This window comes from Oncorhynchus mykiss, chromosome 7, assembly GCF_013265735.2.
Source record: "Oncorhynchus mykiss isolate Arlee chromosome 7, USDA_OmykA_1.1, whole genome shotgun sequence".
Classification (NCBI taxonomy): domain Eukaryota; kingdom Metazoa; phylum Chordata; class Actinopteri; order Salmoniformes; family Salmonidae; genus Oncorhynchus; species Oncorhynchus mykiss.
This window is the reverse complement of record NC_048571.1, coordinates 90,815,475-90,839,369: the sequence shown is the minus strand read 5'-3', so window position 1 is coordinate 90,839,369 and position 23,895 is coordinate 90,815,475. Positions and strand designations below refer to the sequence as shown.

At 37.8% G+C, this 23,895-nt stretch overlaps 1 protein-coding gene across 1 annotated transcript in view; it reads right to left on the bottom strand.

The window, feature by feature from the left end:
- The window catches only part of cfap92 (cilia and flagella associated protein 92 (putative)), a 144,740-nt gene that overhangs the window by 46,034 nt on the left and 74,811 nt on the right, over nt 1-23,895 (bottom strand). Inside the window, exons 9-14 of the mRNA XM_036984381.1 lie at nt 20,320-20,504; nt 20,069-20,186; nt 19,603-19,874; nt 19,162-19,317; nt 12,739-13,094; nt 2,955-3,149 (exon numbers count right to left, since the gene is read on the bottom strand). Coding sequence (XP_036840276.1) covers nt 2,955-3,149; nt 12,739-13,094; nt 19,162-19,317; nt 19,603-19,874; nt 20,069-20,186; nt 20,320-20,504 — 1,282 coding nt within the window. The remainder of the gene's footprint in view (nt 1-2,954; nt 3,150-12,738; nt 13,095-19,161; nt 19,318-19,602; nt 19,875-20,068; nt 20,187-20,319; nt 20,505-23,895) is intronic.

The window sequence follows — 23,895 nt, the reverse complement described above, 5'->3', positions numbered from 1 at the left end:
CTATATTAACCACATACAACTATATTAACCACTTAACTATATTAACCACTTAACTATATTAACCACATACAACTATATTAACCACATACAACTATATTAACCACATACAACTATATTAACCATATACAACTATATTAACCACTTAACTATATTAACCACTTAACTATATTAACCACATACAACTATATTAACCACATACAACTATATTAACCATATACAACTATATTAACCACTTAACTATATTAACCACATACAACTATATTAACCACATACAACTATATTAACCACTTAACTATATTAACCACATACAACTATATTAACCACATACAACTATATTAACCACTTAACTATATTAACCACATACAACTATATTAACCACATACAACTATATTAATACCACTTAACTATATTAACCACTTAACTATATTAACCACTTAACTATATTAACCACATACAACTATATTAACCACATACAACTATATTAACCACTTAACTATATTAACCACTTAACTATATTAACCATATACAACTATATTAACCACATACAACTATATTAACCACATACAACTATATTAATACCACTTAACTATATTAACCACTTAACTATATTAACCACTTAACTATATTAACCACATACAACTATATTAACCACATACAACTATATTAACCACATACAACTATATTAACCACATACAACTATATTAACCACATACAACTATATTAACCACTTAACTATATTAACCACACAACTATATTAACCACTTAACTATATTAACCACTTAACTATATTAACCACTTAACTATATTAACCACATACAACTATATTAACCACATACAACTATATTAACCATATACAACTATATTAACCACTTAACTATATTAACCACTTAACTATATTAACCACTTAACTATATTAACCACATACAACTATATTAACCACTTAACTATATAAACCACATACAACTATATTAACCACATACAACTATATTAACCACATACAACTATATTAACCACTTAACTATATTAACCACATACAACTATATTAACCACATACAACTATATTAACCACATACAACTATATTAACCATATACAACTATATTAACCACTTAACTATATTAACCACATACAACTATATTAACCACATACAACTATATTAACCATATACAACTATATTAACCACTTAACTATATTAACCACTTAACTATATTAACCACTTAACTATATTAACCACATACAACTATATTAACCACTTAACTATATTAACCACATACAACTATATTAACCACATACAACTATATTAACCACATACAACTATATTAACCACTTAACTATATTAACCACATACAACTATATTAACCACTTAACTATATTAACCACATACAACTATATTAACCACATACAACTATATTAACCACTTACAACTATATTAACCACATACAACTATATTAACCACTTAACTATATTAACCACATACAACTATATTAACCACTTAACTATATTAACCATATACAACTATATTAACCACTTAACTATATTAACCACATACAACTATATTAACCACTTAACTATATTAACCACATACAACTATATTAACCACTTAACTATATTAACCACATACAACTATATTAACCACTTAACTATATTAACCACATACAACTATATTAACCACATACAACTATATTAACCACATACAACTATATTAACCACATACAACTATATTAACCACTTAACTATATTAACCACATACAACTATATTAACCACTTAACTATATTAACCACATACAACTATATTAACCACATACAACTATATTAACCACATACAACTATATTAACCACATACAACTATATTAACCACTTAACTATATTAACCACATACAACTATATTAACCACATACAACTATATTAACCACTTAACTATATTAACCACATACAACTATATTAACCACATACAACTATATTAACCACATACAACTATATTAACCACTTAACTATATTAACCACATACAACTATATTAATATAGTTGTATGTGGTTAATATAGTTGTATATGGTTAATATAGTTGTATGTGGTTAATATAGTTGTATGTGGTTAATATAGTTGTATGTGGTTAATATAGTTAAGTGGTTAATATAGTTGTATGTGGTTAATATAGTTAAGTGGTTAATATAGTTGTATATGGTTAATATAGTTGTATATGGTTAATATAGTTGTATGTGGTTAATATAGTTAAGTGGTTAATATAGTTAAGTGGTTAATATAGTTGTATATGGTTAATATAGTTGTATATGGTTAATATAGTTGTATGTGGTTAATATAGTTAAGTGGTTAATATAGTTGTATGTGGTTAATATAGTTGTATGTGGTTAATATAGTTGTATGTGGTTAATATAGTTGTATGTGGTTAATATAGTTAAGTGGTTAATATAGTTGTATGTGGTTAATATAGTTGTATGTGGTTAATATAGTTGTATGTGGTTAATATAGTTGTATGTGGTTAATATAGTTGTATGTGGTTAATATAGTTAAGTGGTTAATATAGTTAAGTGGTTAATATAGTTGTATATGGTTAATATAGTTGTATGTGGTTAATATAGTTGTATGTGGTTAATATAGTTAAGTGGTTAATATAGTTGTATGTGGTTAATATAGTTGTATGTGGTTAATATAGTTGTATGTGGTTAATATAGTTAAGTGGTTAACCACTTAACTATATTAACCACTTAACTATATTAACCACATACAACCATAACCATAAAAAAGACCGTAAAACCGTAAAAAATAATTGCGGCCTTTTAAGCATTCTAGTACAGTTACACACACACAGACGCAGCGGTCTAAGGCACTGCATCTCAGTGCAAGAAGTGTCACTACAGTCCCTGGTTCGAATCCAGGCTGACAGACAGACAGGTGTAACAGACAGACAGGCAGACAGACAGACAGACAGGTGTAGTACCGTGACATGGCCTGGAAGCAGGTATGAGGCACCATGTCTCTGACGTAGACCAGAGGTTGTCTCATGATGGTCTCCAGGGGTTGGTGTAGGTGGATGGGAGTAAAGCTGACATCCAGACGGGTATATAGACGCTTAGAGAAACTCAGACCAGAGTTATAGAGAACCATCACCTGGTCCTCCTCACCGCCTGTTAACCTGAAACAACATTAACATCACACTTTACATTTATCTATAACATCTTACTGTATGGAGAGTCTCTATGTATCTTACTGTCTGGAGAGTCTCTATGTATCTGTCTGGAGAGTCTCTATGTATCTGTATGGAGAGTCTCTATGTATCTTACTGTCTGGAGAGTCTATATGTATCTTACTGTTATAATCAATATGAACTGTGCTCTACAATAAGGAAGGATAATCAATATGAACTGTGCTCTACAGTAAGGAAGGATAATCAATATGAACTGTGCTCTACAATAAGGATAATCAATATGAACTGTGCTCTACAATAAGGAAGGACAATCAATATGAACTGTGCTCTGCAATAAGGAAGGATAATCAATATGAACTGTGCTCTACAATAAGGGAGGATAATCAATATGAACTGTGCTCTGCAATAAGGAAGGATAATCAATATGAACTGTGCTCTGCAATAAGGGAGGATAATCAATATGAACTGTGCTCTGCAATAAGGATAATCAATATGAACTGTGCTCTACAATAAGGAAGGATAATCAATATGAACTGTGCTCTACAGTAAGGAAGGATAATCAATATGAACTGTGCTCTACAATAAGGATAATCAATATGAACTGTGCTCTACAATAAGGAAGGACAATCAATATGAACTGTGCTCTGCAATAAGGAAGGATAATCAATATGAACTGTGCTCTACAATAAGGGAGGATAATCAATATGAACTGTGCTGTGCAATAAGGAAGGATAATCAATATGAACTGTGCTCTGCAATAAGGGAGGATAATCAATATGAACTGTGCTCTGCAATAAGGATAATCAATATGAACTGTGCTCTACAGTAAGGAAGGATAATCAATATGAACTGTGCTCTACAATAAGGATAATCAATATGAACTGTGCTCTACAATAAGGAAGGACAATCAATATGAACTGTGCTCTACAATAAGGAAGGATAATCAATATGAACTGTGCTCTGCAATAATGATAATCAATATGAACTGTGCTCTACAATAAGGAAGGATAATCAATATGAACTGTGCTCTGCAATAAGGATAATCAATATGAACTGTGCTCTGCAATAAGGATGGATAATCAATATGAACTGTGCTCTACAATAAGGAAGGATAATCAATATGAACTGTGCTCTGCAATAGGGAAGGTTAATCAATATGAACTGTGCTCTACAATAAGGGAGGATAATCAATATGAACTGTGCTCTACAATAAGGAAGGATAATCAATGTGAACTGTGCTCTGCAATAAGGAAGGATAATCAATATGAACTGTGCTCTACAATAAGGATAATCAATATGAACTGTGCTCTACAATAAGAACAATCAATATGAATTGTGCTCTGCAATAAGGAAGGATAATCAATATGAACTGTGCTCTGCAATAAGGGAGGATAATCAATATGAAATGTGCTCTGCAATAAGGAAAGATAATCAAAATGAACTGTGCTCTGCAATAAGGAAGGATAATCAATATGAACTGTGCTCTACAATAAGAACAATCAATATCAATTGTGCTCTGCAATAAGGAAGGATAATCAATATGAACTGTGCTCTACAATAAGGGAGGATAATCAATATGAATTGTGCTGTGCAATAAGGAAGGATAATCAATATGAACTGTGCTCTGCAATAAGGGAGGATAATCAATATGAACTGTGCTCTGCAATAAGGATAATCAATATGAACTGTGCTCTACAATAAGGAAGGATAATCAATATGAACTGTGCTCTGCAATAAGGATAATCAATATGAACTGTGCTCTGCAATAAGGATGGATAATCAATATGAACTGTGCTCTACAATAAGGAAGGATAATCAATATGAACTGTGCTCTGCAATAAGGAAGGTTAATCAATATGAACTGTGCTCTACAATAAGGGAGGATAATCAATATGAACTGTGCTCTACAATAAGAACAATCAATATCAATTGTGCTCTGCAATAAGGAAGGATAATCAATATGAACTGTGCTCTGCAATAAGGAAGGATAATCAATATGAACTGTGCTCTACAATAAGGATAATCAATATGAATTGTGCTCTGCAATAAGGAAGGATAATCAACATGAACTGTGCTGTGCAATAAGGAAAGATAATCAATATGAACTGTGCTCTGCAATAAGGAAGAATAATAAACATGAACTATGCTCTGCAATAAGGAAGGATAATCAATATGAACTGTGCTCTACAATAAGGATAATCAATATGAACTGTGCTCTACAATAAGAACAATCAATATGAATTGTGCTCTGCAATAAGGAAGGATAATCAACAGGAACTGTGCTCTGCAATAAGGAAGGATAATCAATATGAACTGTGCTCTACAATAAGGATAATCAATATGAACTGTGCTCTACAATAAGAACAATCAATATGAATTGTGCTCTGCAATAAGGAAGGATAATCAACATGAACTGTGCTGTGCAATAAGGAAAGATAATCAATATGAACTGTGCTCTGCAATAAGGAAGGATAATCAATATGAACTGTGCTCTACAATAAGGAACGATAATCAATATGAACTGTGCTCTACAATAAGGAAAGATAATCAATATGAACTGTGCTCGACAATAAGGAAGGATAATCAATATGAACTGTGCTCTATAATAAGGAAGGATAATCAATATGAACTGTGCTCTACAATAAAGAAGGATAATCAATATGAACTGTGCTCTACAATAAGGAAGGATAATCAATATGAACTGTGCTCTGCAATAAGGAAGGATAATCAACATGAACTGTGCTGTGCAATAAGGAAGGATAATCAATATGAACTGTGCTCTGCAATAAGGAAGGTAATCAATATGAACTGTGCTCTGCAATAAGGAAGGATAATCAATATGAACTGTGCTCTACAATAAGGGTAATCAATATGAACTGTGCTCTACAATAAGAACAATCAATATGAACTGTGCTGTGCAATAAGGAAGGATAATCAATATGAACTGTGCTCTGCAATAAGGAAGGATAATCAAAATGAACTGTGCTCTACAATAAGGAAGGATAATCAATATGAACTGTGCTCTACAATAGTTTTTTTAGTAGCTACTATCTTGTCTCATCGCTACAACTCCCATACGGGCTCGGGAGAGACGAAGGTTGAAAGTCATGCGTCTTGTGTTACACAACCCAACCAAGCCGCACTGCTTCTTAACACAGCGTTCATCCAACCCGGAAGCCAGCCGCACCAATTTGTCGGAGGAAATACCGTGCACCTGGCAACCTTGGTTAGCGCGCACTGCGCACTGCGCTAACCGACTCGACCTGACACCCTCCCCAAGCCCCAATATTAAAAATGATGCTATTAAAATAAGTGTGCAGGGCATCAACTCTTCATTTAACGGATTACAGTTTGAATCGGACAGCAGCCAATCAAATTGTGCCAGCTTACAAAAAGTTGCGCGTGGCAGTGCAGAGGAACGTTGGCGGGTGAATTCAGATGGAGCCCTTGGAAAGATGATACCCAAAATTATTATTTTCGTATATAAAGACCACGCTGCATCAAGAAAAAACGGATTGCTACTTGCAAAACATGCGGGAAGAAAATTACAGACGGAGGCAGGCGGAGGCGCAGTTTCGACATTTGAAGCTGCACAAAGAAGAGTAAGTTGTGGCTAATATAGCCGACAGCTATATAATTTATACCTTTAACTTACTAGTGTAGGATGTAGGCTAACGTAACGTTAAATTAATGAGCCTCCACACAGTCAGTCAGTGCCGGAACGTGATCATTGCACCCAAGATTGAGCTACAACTGGCTAGGCAGTTGGTAGCCTAAATCCTGCCTGATGTTACTGCTGTTCCTTAAACCATTGACATACGTTAGCCTACTGTAACCACACTGAGACAGAGACAGAGACAGAGACAGAGACAGGGCCACATCCTGACCGAATGCAACCCATTCTTGCAGAATCAATGCTTGGAGTTTGTCAGAATTTGAGGGGTTTTGTTTGTCCACCTGCCTCTTGAGGATTGACCACAAGTTCTGAATGGGATTAAGGTCTGGGTAGTTTCCTGGCCATGGACCCAAATATCTATGTTTTGTTCCCCGGGCCACTTAGTTATTACTTTTGCCTTATGGCAAGGTGCTCCATCATGCTGGAAAAGGCATTGTTTGTCATCAAACTGTTCCTGGATGGTTGGGAGAAGTTGTTCTCGGAGGATGTTTTGGTACCATTCTTTAGTCATAGCTGTGTTCTTAGGCAAAATTGTGAATGAGCAACTCCCTTGGCTGAGAAGCAACCCCACACATGAATGGTCTCAGGATGCTTTACTGTTGGCATGACACAGGACTGATGGTAGCGCTCACCTTTTCTTCTCCGGACAAGCTTTGTTCCAGATGCCCCAAACAATCAGAAAGGGGATTCATCAGAGAAAATGACTTTACCCCAGTCCTCAGCAGTCCAATCCCTGTACCTTTTGCAGAATATCAGTCTGTCCCTGATGTTTTTCCTGGAGAGAAGTGGCTTCTTTGTTGCCCTTCTTGACACCAGGCCATCCTTCAAAAGTCTTTGCCTCACTGTGCGTGCAGATGCACTCACACCTGCCTTCTGCCATTCCTGAGCAAGCTCTGTACTGGTGGTGCCCCGATCCTGCAGCTGAATCAACTTTAGGAGATAGTCCTGGCGCTTGCTGGACTTTCTTGGGCATCCTGAAGCCATCTTGACAACAATTGAACCGCTCTCCTTGAAGTTCTTGATGATCCGATAAATGGTTGATTTAGGTGCAATCTTACTGGCAGCAATATCCTTGCCTGTGAAGCCCTTTTTGTGCAAATCAATGATGACGGCACGTGTTTCCTTGCAGGTAACCATGCTTGACAGAGGAAGAACAAGCACCACCCTCCTTTTGAAGCTTCCAGTCTGTTATTCAAACTCTATCAGCATGACAGAGTGATCTCCAGCCTTGTCCTTGTCAACACTCACATCTTGGTCAACGAGAGAATACTGACATGATGTCAGCTGGTCCTTTTGTGGTAGGGCTGAAATGCAGTGGAAATGTTTTTGGGGGATTCAGTTCATTTGCATGGCAAAGAGGGATCACTCTTGATAACATTCTGGAGTATATGCAAATTTCCATCATACAAACTGAGGCAGCAGACTTTGAAAATGTATATTTGTGTCATTCTCAAAACTTTTGGCCACGACTGTATATATAGTCACTTTACAAATTACCTCGACTAACCTATAGCCCCGCACATTGACTCAGTATCGGTACCCCCTGTATACAGCCCCATTATTACTATGTAGATGTATTGTGTTACTTATTGATTGATTAGATTTATTTTTAGTTTATTCAGTAAATATTTCATTAACTCTATTTATTGAACTGCACTGTTGGTTAAGGGCTTGTAAGGAAATATTTCACAGTAAAAACTACACCTGTTGTATTCGGCGCATGCATGTGATCAATAAAATTTGATTTGATATATCTTACTGTATGAAGACAGTGTCTATATATCTTGCTGTATGGAGACAGTCTAACTTACTGTATGGAGACAGTGTATATATATATAAAAAACTTACTGTATTGAGACAGTCTATATACATCGTAATGTATGGGGACTGTCTATATATAACTTACTGTATGGAGACAGTCTAACTTACTGTATGGAGACAGTCTATATACATCTCAATGTATGGGGACAGTCTATATATGTATCTTACTGTATGGAGACAGTCTAACTTACTGTATGGAGACAGTCTATGTACATCTTAATGTATGGGGACAGTCTATATATATACACTGCTCAAACACTTAAACAACACAATGTAACTCCAAGTCAATCACACTTCTGTGAAATCAAACTGTCCACTTAGGAAGCAACACTGATTGACAATACATTTCACATGCTGTTGTGCAAATGGAATAGACAACAGGTGGAAATTATAGGCAATTAGCAAGACACCCCCAATAAAGGAGTGGTTCTACAGACCACTTCTCAGTTCCTATGCTTCCTGGCTGATGTTTTGGTCACTTTTGAATGCTGGCGGTGCTTTCACTCTAGTGGTAGCATGAGATGGAGTCTACAACCCACACAAGTGGCTCAGGTAGTGCAGCTCATCCAGGATGGCACATCAATGCGAGCTGTGTCTGTCAGCGTAGTGTCCAGAGCATGGAGGCGCTACCAGGAGACAGAACAGTATATCAGGAGACGTGGAGGAGGCCGTAGGAGGGCAACAACCCAGCAGCAGGACCGCTACCTCCGCCTTTGTGCAAGGAGGAGCAGGAGGAGCACTGCCAGAGCCCTGCAAAATTACATCCAGCAGGCCACAAATGTGCATGTGTCTGCTCAAAAGGTCAGAAACAGACTCCATGAGGCTGGTATGAGGGCCCGACGTCCACAGGTGGGGGTTGTGCTTACAGCCCAACACCGTGCAGGACGTTTGGCATTTGCCAGAGAACACCAAGATTGGCAAATTGCTCTGGGTTCCTCCTAATGCAAGACAATGCTAGACCTCATGTGGCTGGAGTGTGTCAGCAGTTCCTGCAAGAGGAAGGCATTGATGCTATGGACTGGCCCACCCGTTCCCCAGACCTGAATCCAATTGAGCACATCTGGGACATCATGTCTCGCTTTAGTCCAGGTCTGGGAGGAGATCCCTCAGGAGACCATCCGCCACCTCATCAGGAGCATGCCCAGGCATTGTAGGGAGGTCATACAGGCACGTGGAGGCCACACACACTACTGGGCCTCATTTTGACTTGTTTTAAGGACATCACATCAAAGTTGGATCAGCCTGTAGTGTGGTTTGAGTGTGACTCCAAATCCAGACCTTCCATGGGTTGATAAATTTGATTTCCATTGATCATTTTTGTTTTTGTTGTTTTGTTGTCAGCACATTCAACTATGTAAAGAAAAAAGTATTTAATAAGAATATTTAATTCATTCAGATCTAGGATGTGTTATTTTAGTGTTCCCTTTATTATTTTTTGAGCAGTGTATATATATATATATATATATATATATATATATATACAGTGCCTTGCGAAAGTATTCGGCCCCCTTGAACTTTGCGACCTTTTGCCACATTTCAGGCTTCAAACATAAAGATATAAAACTGTATTTTTTGTGAAGAATCAACAACAAGTGGGACACAATCATGAAGTGGACATTTATTGGATATTTCAAACTTTTTTAACAAATCAAAAACTGAAAAATTGGGCGTGCAAAATTTTGCTTTATGTTTTGGATCATTGTCTTGTTGGAAGACAAATCTCCGTCCCAGTCTCAGGTCTTGTCACGAATCCCGGTTCCTGAGTCTGTTTTTGCCTGTGTTCTGTACTGGAGTGTTTTTTCCGGCGTCCTGGAACGCACCCTGTCTGGTTGCCGGGCAATGTAGCCAGTTGGGAGTTCTGATTACCCGCACCTGTATCCCATCAGCTATCTGCACACCTGGTCCTGATCATCATCTCTCCTCTTCATAAGCCCGGACCTGACATCCATTCCCTGCCAGATCGTTAGCCATGAACAGTATGTTGTGCCATAGTATCAGCCTCAAGTTGGATAGAATTTAAAAAAAAAAAAATGTTAACGTATTGCTTGCCTTAAACTTACCTCCGTTTGTTCTGTCTTCAGTTACTCACCCGGATCATTTACCCCATTCCCGCCTGGTCGTCGGAGGATTCCGCTTCCCCATTGGATCCACCTATTTACTCCCATCAACTCACCACCACTGCCCGCTACGCCACCTGGATATATCTACCCATTCACTTGTAAATAAATACTCACCTTCTTCCTACTCTCCTTGTCCTGGTCTGCTTCTGGGTTCGATTTTGAAGAAACGTGACAGGTCTTTTGCAGACTCCATCAGGTTTTCTTCCAGAATGGTCCTGTATTTGGCTCCATCCATCTTCCCATCAATTTTAACCATCTTCCCTGTCCCTGCTGAAGAAAAGCAGGCCCAAACCATGATGCTGCCACCACCATGTTTGACAGTGGGGATGGTGTGTTCAGCTGTGTTGCTTTTACGCCAAACATAACATTTTGCATTGTTGCCAAAAAGTTAAATTTTGGTTTCATCTGACCTGAGCACCTTCTTCCACATGTTTGGTGTGTCTCCCAGGTGGCTTCTGGCAAACTTTAAACAACACTTTTTATGGATATCTTCTTGCCACTCTTCCATAAAGGCCAGATTTGTGCAATATACGACTGATTGTTGTCCTATGGACAGAGTCTCCCACCTCAGCTGTAGATCTCTGCAGTTCATCCAGAGTGATCATGGGCCTCTTGGCTGCATCTCTGATCGGTCTTCTCCTTGTATGAGCTGAAAGTTTAGAGGGACGGCCAGGTCTTGGTAGATTTGCAGTGGTCTGATACTCCTTCCATTTCAATATTATCGCTTGCACAGTGCTCCAAGGGATGTTTAAAGCTTGGGAAACCTTTTTGTATCCAAATCCGGCTTTAAACTTCTTCACAACAGTATCTCGGACCTGCCTGGTGTGTTCCTTGTTCTTCATGATGCTCTCTGCGCTTTTAACGGACCCCTGAGACTATCACAGTGCAGGTGCATTTATACGGAGACTTGATTACACACAGGTGGATTGTATTTATCCTCATTAGTCATTTAGGTCAACGTTGGATCATTCAGAGATCCTCACTGAACTTCTGGAGAGAGTTTGCTGCATTGAAAGTAAAGGGGCTGAATAATTTTGCACGCCCAATTTTTCAGTTTTTGATTTGTTAAAAAACTTTGAAATATCCAATAAATGTCGTTCCACTTCATGATTGTGTCCCACTTGTTGTTGATTCTTCACAAAAAAATACAGTTTTATATCTTTATGTTTGAAGCCTGAAATGTGGCAAAAGGTCGCAAAGTTCAAGGGGGCCGAATACTTTCGCAAGGCACTATATATATATGTCTTACTGTACTACTACTTACTATATGGGGATAGTCTATATATATAACTTACTGTATGGAGGCAGTGTAATGTACTGTATGGAGACAGTCTATGTACATCTCAATGTATGGGGACAGTCTATATATGTAACGTACTGTATAGAGACCATCTATATACATCTTAATGTATGGGGACAGTCTATATATGTAACGTACTGTATAGAGACCGTCTATATATGTAACGTACTGTATAGAGACCATCTATATACATCTTAATGTATGGGGACAGTCTATATATGTAACGTACTGTATAGAGACCGTCTATATACATCTTAATGTATGGGGACAGTCTATATATATATATATATATATCTTATTATATGGAGACTCTCTATATAACTTTATAACTCTATATATCTTACTGTATGGAGACAGTCTCTATATAACTTACTGTATGGAGACAGTCTCTATATAACTTACTGTATGGAGACAGTCTCTATATAACTACTGTATGGAGACAGTCTCTATATAACTTACTGTATGGAGACAGTCTCTATATAACTACTGTATGGAGACAGTCTCTATATATCTTACTGTATGGAGACAGTCTCTATATAACTTACTGTATGGAGACAGTCTCTATATAACTTACTGTATGGAGACAGTCTCTATATAACTTACTGTATGGAGACAGTCTCTATATAACTACTGTATGGAGACAGTCTCTATATAACTTACTGTATGGAGACTGTCTCCCAGAGTCTCCTGACACCTTTATGTTTCAGTCCTTCCAGAACAAAAAGGTGGATTTGTTTATCTAGCAGGTGGAACCCCGTCACCACGTCCAAGTCACGGCTCTCCCTCTCCGGCGCCGCCATCTTGTAACACGACAATGCCCGCTCCACAGTCTCCTCTGATTGGTCCTCCAGATGGAACGCCACAGCATTGATCCTTAGTAGCTCCGCCCTAAGCCGTGACATCACCGGGACATTAGCGTACTTGAACAGGTATATGATGCGTCCGAACGGGCACTCCCATGCCCGGTCACTGGCCCCACCTCCTCCCGTCAGAGGACAGGCAATCTCCACATGCACCTAAATCAATAAATCAATCAATTTCCCAAGTTGGGATCAATAAACTACTACTACTACCACTACTACTACTACTACCACTACTACTATTAATGCTACTACCACTACTACTATTAATACTACTACCACTACCACCACTACTACTATTAATACTACTACCACTACTACTACTACCACTACTACCACTACTACTAGCACCACTACTATTAATACTACTACCACTACTACTATTAATACTACTACCACTACCACCACTACTACTATTAATACTACTACCACTACTACTATTAATACTACCACTACTACTACTACTATTAATACTACTACCACTACCACCGCTACTACAATTAATACTACTACCACTACTACTATTAATACTACCACTACTACTAGTACCACTACTACTATTAATACAACTACCACTACTGCTACTACTACTACCACTATTACTATTAATAGGACTACCACTACGACTACTACCACTACGACTTCTACCACTACCACTACTACCACTACTACTACTACTACTACCACTACTACTACCACTACTACTACTACTACTACTACCACTACTACTAGCACTACTACCACTACTACTATTAATACTACTACCACTACTAGCACCACTACTATTAATACTACTACCAATACTACTATTAATACTACTACCACTACTACTATTAATAGGACTACCACTACGACTACTACCACTATGACTTCTACCACTACCACTACTACCACTACTACTACTACTACTAGCACTACTACTACCACTACTACTACCACCACTACTACTACTACTACCACTACTACTATTAATACTACTACCACTACTACTATTAATACTACTACCACTACCACCACTACTACTATTAATACTACTACCACTACTACTATTAATACAACTACCACTAATACTACTACTACTACTACTATTAATACTACTACCACTACTACTACTACCACTACTACTACCACTACTACCACTACTACTAGTAATACTACTACCACTACTAGCACCACTACTATTAATACTACTACCACTACTACTATTAATACTACTACCACTACCACCACTACTACTATTAATACTACTACCACTACTACTATTAATACTACCACTACTACAACTACTATTAATACTACTACCACTACCACCGCTACTACAATTAATACTACTACCACTACTACTATTAATACTATCACTACTACTAGTACCACAACTACGATTAATACTACTACCACTACTACTATTAATACTACTGCCACTACTGCTACTATTACTACCACTACTACTATTAATACTACTACCACTACTACCACTACTGCTATTAATACTACTACCAATACTACTATTAATACTACTACTATTAATGGGACTACCACTACGACTACTACCACTACGACTTCTACCACTACCACTACTACCACTACTACTACTACTACTACCACTACTACTACCACTACTACTACTACTAGCACTACTACCACTACTACTATTAATACTACTACCACTACTAGCACCACTACTATTAATACTACTACCACTACTACTATTAATACTACTACCACTACCACCACTACTACTATTAATACTACTACCACTACTACTACTACCACTACGACTAATAATACTACCACCACTACCACCGCTACTACAATTAATACTACTAACACTACTACTATTAATACTACCACTACTACTACCACTACTACTATTAATACTACTACCACTACTACTATTAATACTACTACCACTACTGCTACTGCTACTACCACTACCATTATTAATACTACTACCACTACTACCACTACTACTATTAATACTACTACCACCACTACCACCGCTACTACAATTAATACTACTAACACTACTACTACTACTACTACCACTACTACTACTACTACTATTAATACTACTACCACTACCACTATTATTAATACTACTACCACTACTGCTACTACTACTACCACTACTACTATTAATACTACTACCACTACTACCATTAATACTACTACCATTACTAATATTAATAGGACCACCACTACCACTACTACCACTACTGCTACTACTACTACCACTACTACTATTAATACTACTACCACTACCACCACTACTACTATTAATACTACTACCACTACTACTACTACCACTACTACTAGCACCACTACTATTAATACTACTACCACTACTACTATTAATACTACTACCACTACCACCACTACTACTATTAATACTACTACCACTACCACTATTAATACTACCACTACTACTACTACTATTAATACTACTACCACTACCACCGCTACTACAATTAATACTACTACCACTACTACTATTAATACTACCACTACTACTAGTACCACTACTACTATTAATACTACTACCACTACTGCTACTACTACTACCACTATTACTATTAATAGGACTACCACTACGACTACTACCACTACGACTTCTACCACTACCACTACTATCACTACTACTACTACTACTACCACTACTACTACCACTACTACTACTACTACTACTACCACTACTACTAGCACTACTACCACTACTACTATTAATACTACTACCACTACTAGCACCACTACTATTAATACTACTACATATACTACTATTAATACTACTACCACTACTACTATTAATAGGACTACCACTACGACTACTACCACTATGACTTCTACCACTACCACTACTACCACTACTACTACTACTACTACCACTACTACTACCACTAATTCTACCACCACTACTACTATTACTACCACTACTACTATTAATACTACTACCACTACTACTATTAATACTACTACCAATACCACCACTACTACTATTAATACTACCACCACTATTAATACAACTACCACTAATACTACTACTACTACTACTATTAATACTACTACCACTACTACTACTACCACTACTACTACCACTACTACCACTACTACTAGTAATACTACTACCACTACTAGCACCACTACTATTAATACTACTACCACTACTACTATTACTACTACTACCACTACCACCACTACTACTATTAATACTACTACCACTACTACTATTAATACTACCACTACTACAACTACTATTAATACTACTACCACTACCACCGCTACTACAATTAATACTACGACCACTACTACTATTAATACTATCACTACTACTAGTACCACAACTACGATTAATACTACTACCACTACTACTATTAATACTACTGCCACTACTGCTACTATTACTACCACTACTACTATTAATACTACTACCACTACTACCACTACTGCTATTAATACTACTACCAATACTACTATTAATACTACTACCACTACTACTATTAATGGGACTACCACTACGACTACTACCACTACGACTTCTACCACTACCACTACTACCACTACTACTACTACTACTACCACTACTACTACCACTACCACTACTACTAGCACTACTACCACTACTACTATTAATACTACTACCACTACTAGCACCACTACTATTAATACTACTACCACTACTACTATTAATACTACTACCACTACCACCACTACTACTATTAATACTACTACCACTACTACTACTACCACTACGACTAATAATACTACCACCACTACCACCGCTACTACAATTAATACTACTAACACTACTACTATTAATACTACCACTACTACTACCACTACTACTATTAATACTACTACCACTACTACTATTAATACTACTACCACTACTACCACTACTACTATTAATACTACTACCACTACTACTATTAATACTACTACCACTACTGCTACTGCTACTACCGCTACCATTATTAATACTACTACCACTACTACCACTACTACTATTAATACTACTACCACCACTACCACCGCTACTACAATTAATACTACTAACACTACTACTACTACTACTACCACTACTACTACTACTACTATTAATACTACTACCACTACCACTATTATTAATACTACTACCACTACTGCTACTACTACTACCACTACTACTATTAATACTACTACCACTACTACCATTAATACTACTACTACCACTACTACTACTACCACTACTACTATTAATAATACTACTACTATTACTACTACTACTACTACTACTACCACTACTACTATTAATACTACCACTACTACCACTACTACCACTGCCACTACTACTACTACTGCCACTACTACCACTACTACTACTACCACTACTACTATTAATACTACTACCACCACTACTATTAATACTACGACCACTACTACTACTAATACTACTACCACTACCACTACCACTACAATTAATACTACTAACACTACTACTATTAATACTACCACTACTACTATTAATAATACTACTACTATTACTACTACTACTACTACTACTACCACTACTACTATTAATACTACCACTACTACCACTACTACCACTGCCACTACTACTACTACTGCCACTACTACCACTACTACTACTACCACTACTACTATTAATACTACTACCACCACTACTATTAATACTACGACCACTACTACTACTAATACTACTACCACTACCACTACCACTACAATTAATACTACTAACACTACTACTATTAATACTACCACTACTACTACTACCAATACTAATATTAATAGGACCACCACTACCACTACTACCACTACTACTACTACTACTACTACCACTACTACTACCACTACTACTATTAATAATACTACTACTATTACTACTACTACTACTACTACCACTACTACTATTAATACTACCACTACTACCACTACTACCACTGCCACTACTACTACTACTGCCACTACTACCACTACTACTACTACCACTACTACTATTAATACTACTACCACCACTACTATTAATACTACGACCACTACTACTACTAATACTACTACCACTACCACTACCACTACAATTAATACTACTAACACTACTACTATTAATACTACCACTACTACTACTACCACTACTACTATTAATACTACTACCACTACTACTATTAATACTACTACCACTACTGCTATTAATACTACTACCACTACTGCTACTACTACTACCACTACTACTATTAATACTACTACCACTACTACCACTACTACTATTAATACTACTACCACTACTACTATTAATACTACTACCGCTACTACTATTAATACTACTATCACTACTACCACTACTACTATTAATACTACTACCACTACTACCATTAATACTACTACCACTACTACTGTTAATACTACCATTACTACCACTACTACTACTACTACTGCCACTGCTACTACTATTAATACTACTACCACTACTACTACTACTACTACCACTACTACTACCACTACTACTACTACTACTACCACTACTACTATTAATACTACTACCACTACTACCACTACTACTACTACTACTACTACTACTACCACTACTACTATCACTACTACCACTACTACTATTCATACTACCACTACTACCACTACTACTATTAATACTACTACCACTACTACTATTAATCCTACTACCACTACTACTATTAATACTATTGCCACTACTACTATCAATACTACCACTACGACTACTACTACCACCACTACTACTACTACTATTAATACTACTACTACCACTACTAATACCACTACTATTACTACCACTACTACTACCACTACTATTAATACTACTACCACTACTACCACTACTACTATTAATACTACTACCACTACTACTATTAATACTACTACCACTACTACTACTACTACCATTACTAACAATACAACTATTAATATTACTACCACTACTACTACTACTGCTACTACCATTAATACTACTACTTCTACCACTACTACTACTACTACTACTACTACCACTACTACTAGTACTACTACTACCACCACCACTACTACTACCACTACTATTACTACTATTAAGACTACTATTACTACTATTAGTACTACTACTATTACTACCACTACTACTATTATTACTAATATTAATTCTACCACTACTACTAATACTACCACCACTACTACTACTGCTACTACTACTACTACTACTTCTACTATTCTACTACTACTATACCTTGAGCTGTGAATTTGCATCAAAGTAGTGTCCAGGCTGTTGCTCTTGCCCATCCACCCCTTCTGTCCCTGGCATGGAGGCCATTTTTCTCTCCCAGTCACTCCTCTCACTACTCAACAGCTGGGGCGGTGGAGAACAGCGGATCGGCAGGTTCACCTGGTCATGGAATGGGAAAGAACACTAAATATTCCCATCCAACTGGTACTGATGCTGAAAAGAAAGATGGAGGAATGTACTAGAAAAATGACAAATGTCTGCCACAATTTTCCCACTGAGGTTTAAGTGAGTAGCACAAAATCTGAGTCAAAGCAATGTTGTTATATTGTGATATTGATTACTGCTTCCTTGGGAAAGAGCTAGAAAGGCATTTCACTGTACTTGTGCACGTGACAATAAAAACAGTGAACAGTCTTGTTTTTCCTTGATCAATGCTAGCTTCACCTTCAGACTCCTCTGTCCTTGTAGCAGGTCGTTGAGGTTAAGCTTGGCGAGGCCACAGGGGTCATAGTGTTTGCTGTTCTCTCTGAAGGGGTGGTGATTGGTCCGTTTCCCAGAGACAGGGACGACACTGCTTAGCTTGTCATCATTGGGATATGTCCCAAACAGGGCGGGGCTGGTCGACACCTTCTCTAACTTCCTGTCTCTGTCGTGGACCTCAATCTCCAGCGGAGGACCTCGCAGGACCTCCAACAGCTCCCCGGGACTTAGCAAGCCTGGATTAGGTAGAGCTAGCAATAATAAAAGCTCCAACAATAGACAGATTTAGTAATAGCTGTAGCAGTAACATTAGCTTTAGCGATAGCTTTAGAGCTAATGATAGATAAAGCGATAACTGCATTTAGCGATAGCGATGATATGAATAGTGACAGTAAACAAATTCTTAAGGGCATGTTTGACAGTGCTCCACCTGTCATGATGACATTGACGTCATTGAAGTAAACGTTAGTCCTGTGTTCCTGGCCTTTGGTCCGGTGCTTAGACGTGTTATGGAACTGGTACTGGCAGTACACTGGCACACACTTCTCCTGACAGAAGATGTAGTAGAAGAGGAAAGGATGTTTGGGGTCAGCTGAGACAGTGTAGTGTTAGTACCTACAGTGTGTGGAAGGGGGCAGGCTGGGAGGGTCATGTTAGAGGTCAAGAGTTGGGGTATATTACCTCTAAGACATGGAAGGGGACAGGGGATGATGGCAGGGAGGAGGCTGACAGGATGGTGATGACTAGAGGGTTGAGTTCAGCCTTCAGCTTCTCAGAGATCAGAGGTCGGTCAAGTGTGATGTTACACAGACCCTCGTACACCCCAGAGGAATACGTCTCCAGGCAGTCAGTCAGACACCGGTCTCCTAACATACACAAATGAAAAGATTGACATACTTTACAACAAAACTGTTGTTCTTCATCTACGTTTTAGAACTACATTAACTTTGCCATGCCAATAGTAAAACATTTTATGTGTCTTTTCTTTGGTGTTGTGATACTGTGTTTAGCAGTGTAGTTGTAACTGGGGGATTTTGGGAGGGGCTGCAGATGTTTATAATTGGCTAGCCTTTGCCCACCAACCGGGTGTTTTGTTTTTCAGGGAAAATTGAGCTTTTAGGTGTTAGCAAGGCGACACTCCATCTTAACTCCTCCTCAACATTTACTGGATTGGTTGAACAGTGCAGAAGAAAAACTCAAGACAGTTTTTTTTTCTTGTCACGACCAGTAGGGGATTTAGTTTCAGGCAGTGCCATGTGAAGTTTGTAATAGGGCTCCAGTGAAGGGCTCAAATGTATTCATAAAGCCCTTTTTACATCAGCAGATGTAACAAAGTGCTTATACAGAAATCCAGCCTAAAACCCCAAACACCAATCAATGCAGATCTAGAAGCACAGTGGCTAGGAAAAACTCCCTTGAAAGGCGGGACTTAGGAAGAAACCTTCCATCCGGCAGAGGTGTGGGAGCCTGACGATCCGGCTGAGGCCGATCCCTTCCATTCTATCCAATTTTTCTTTCCTTCCATTCCATTACCATTTACTTCCATTCTATCCTGTTTCCTTTTCCTTCCATTCTAACCAATCCCCTTTTCTTCCAATCTATCCCATTTCCCTTCCATTCTATTCCATTTCCCTTCCAACCTATCCCATTTCCCTTCCATTCTATCCCATTTCCCTTCCATTCTATTCCATTTCCCTTCCAATCTATTCCATTTCCCTTCCATTCTATTACATTTCCCTTCCAATCTATCCCATTTCCCTTCCATTCTATTCCATTTCCCTTCCAACCTATCACATTTCCCTTCCATTCTATCCCATTTCCCTTCCATTCTATTCCATTTCCCTTCCAATCTATCCCATTTCCCTTCCATTCTATTCCATTTCCCTTCCAATCTATCCCATTTCCCTTCCATTCTAATCCATTTCCCTTCCAACCTATCCCATTTCCCTTCCAACCTATCCCATTTCCCTTCCAACCTATCCCATTTCCCTTCCAACCTATCCTATTTCCCTTCCAATCTATCCCATTTCCCTTCCAAACTATCCTATTTCCCTTCCAACCTATCCTATTTCCCTTCCATTCTAACCCATCTCCCTTCCAACCTATCCCATTTCCCTTGCAACCTATCCCATTTCCCTTCCAACCTATCCTATTTCCCTTCCAACCTATCCTATTTCCCTTCCAACCTATCCTATTTCCCTTCCAACCTATCCCATTTCCCTTCCATTCTATTCCATTTCCCTTCCAACCTATCCTATTTCCCTTCCATTCTAACCCATCTCCCTTCCAACCTATCCCATTTCCCTTCCAACCTATCCCATTTCCCTTCCAACCTATCCCATTTCCCTTCCAACCTATCCTATTTCCCTTCCAACCTATCCTATTTCCCTTCCAACCTATCCTATTTCCCTTCCAATCTATCCTATTTCCCTTCCAACCTATCCCATTTCCCTTCCATTCTATTCCATTTCCCTTCCAACCTATCCTATTTTCCTTCCAACCTATCCTATTTCCCTTCCAACCTATCCTATTTCCCTTCCATTCTAACCCATTTCCCTTTCCTTCCGTTCCATTTCCATTTCCTTCCATTCTATCCTGTTTCCTTTCCCTTGCGTTCTAACTCAGTCCCGTTTCTTCCAATCAATCCCATTTCCCTTTCCCACCATTTTATCCCATTTCTGTGGGAAATGCTGTTACGCCATTCTATCACATTTCTTTCCATTCAATTATTTCCAATTTCATTTTCCGTCCATTCCATTTCCGTTTCCTTTCATTATATCCATTTCCCTTTCCTTCGATTCTATCCCATTTCCCATTCATTTCATGCCATTCCATCCCATTTATTTTGATTCCATTCACTCCCATTTCCCTTTCCTTCCATTTGATCCCATTCCCCTATCCTTCCATTCCATTCCTCTCTATCCCATTTACCTGTCCTTCCATTCTATCCCACTTCCCTTTCCTTCTATTCTATCCCATTTTATTTTCCGTCCATTTCCTTCCATTTCCGCTTCCTTAAAACCTCTTCAGGCTAGGGGGAACTATTTTCACATCCGGATGAAAAGCGTGCCCAAAGTAAACTCCCTGCTACTCAGGCCCAGAAGCTAGGATATTTATATAATGGTATATTTGGATAGAAAACACTCTAAAGTTTATAAAACTGTTCAAATTATGCCTGTGAGTATAACAGAACTTATTTGGCAGGCGAAACCCCGAGGACAAGCCATCCAGGAATTTTGTTTTTTGAGGTGACTGTGTTTTCAATTTGTTTTCTATGGGAATCGAAATTTCTGAGGCATCTGGTTGCAGTTCCTATGGCTTCCACTAGATGTCAACAGTCTTTAGAAATTGGTTGATATTTTTCTTTTGAATAATGAAGAAGTAGCCCTTTCGTTTCTGGGTGTCGAGCCAAGTGGACTGTTTTGTTTGGGGCACACGACCTGGGGCTCGCTCCACTTTCATTTTATCCGCAATTGAACACAGAATATTTCGTCTTAAATTTGATTGATTATTTACGTTTTAAAATACCTAAAGTTGGATTAGTAAAGTTGTTTGAAATGTTTGGACCAAGTTTACAGGTAACTTTTTATATAATTTGTAGTCATGTTGGGCGAGTTGGAACTGGTGTTTTTCTGAATCAAATGCGACAAATAAATGGGCATGTACTGGCACCCCCGGTATATAGCCTCCACATTGACTCTGTACCGGTACATTCCCTTTGCTTCCATCCTATACCGTTTCCTTTTTCTGTCCATTCCATTCAATCCCATTTCCCTTTCCTTCCATTTCATTCTAGAACATTTCCCATTAATTCTATTCTATCCCATTTCCCTTCTTTCCATTTAATTATATTCCATTTCCCTTTCATTCCATGCCATTCTACTCCATTCCCATTTCCTTTCCTTTCCTTCCATTCAATCTTATTTACCTGTCCTTTCCATTTTATACGATTTCCATTTCCTTCCATTCCATTTCCATTTCCTTAAATTTTATCCCATTCCCTTTGGTTTGTTTCTGTCAGATTTACCTTTCTATACATTAAACCCATTATATTCATTTCAATTTCACTTGTCTTCCTTTCTACCCCATTTTCCATTTCCTTCCATTTCCCTTTCCTTCCATTCTATTACATTCCATTTCCCGTTCCTTCCATTCTATTCTACCCCATTTCCCTTTCCTTCCATTCTATTCTATCCCATTTCCTTTTCCTTCCATTCTATTCTACCCCATTTCCCTTTCCTTCCATTCTATTCTATC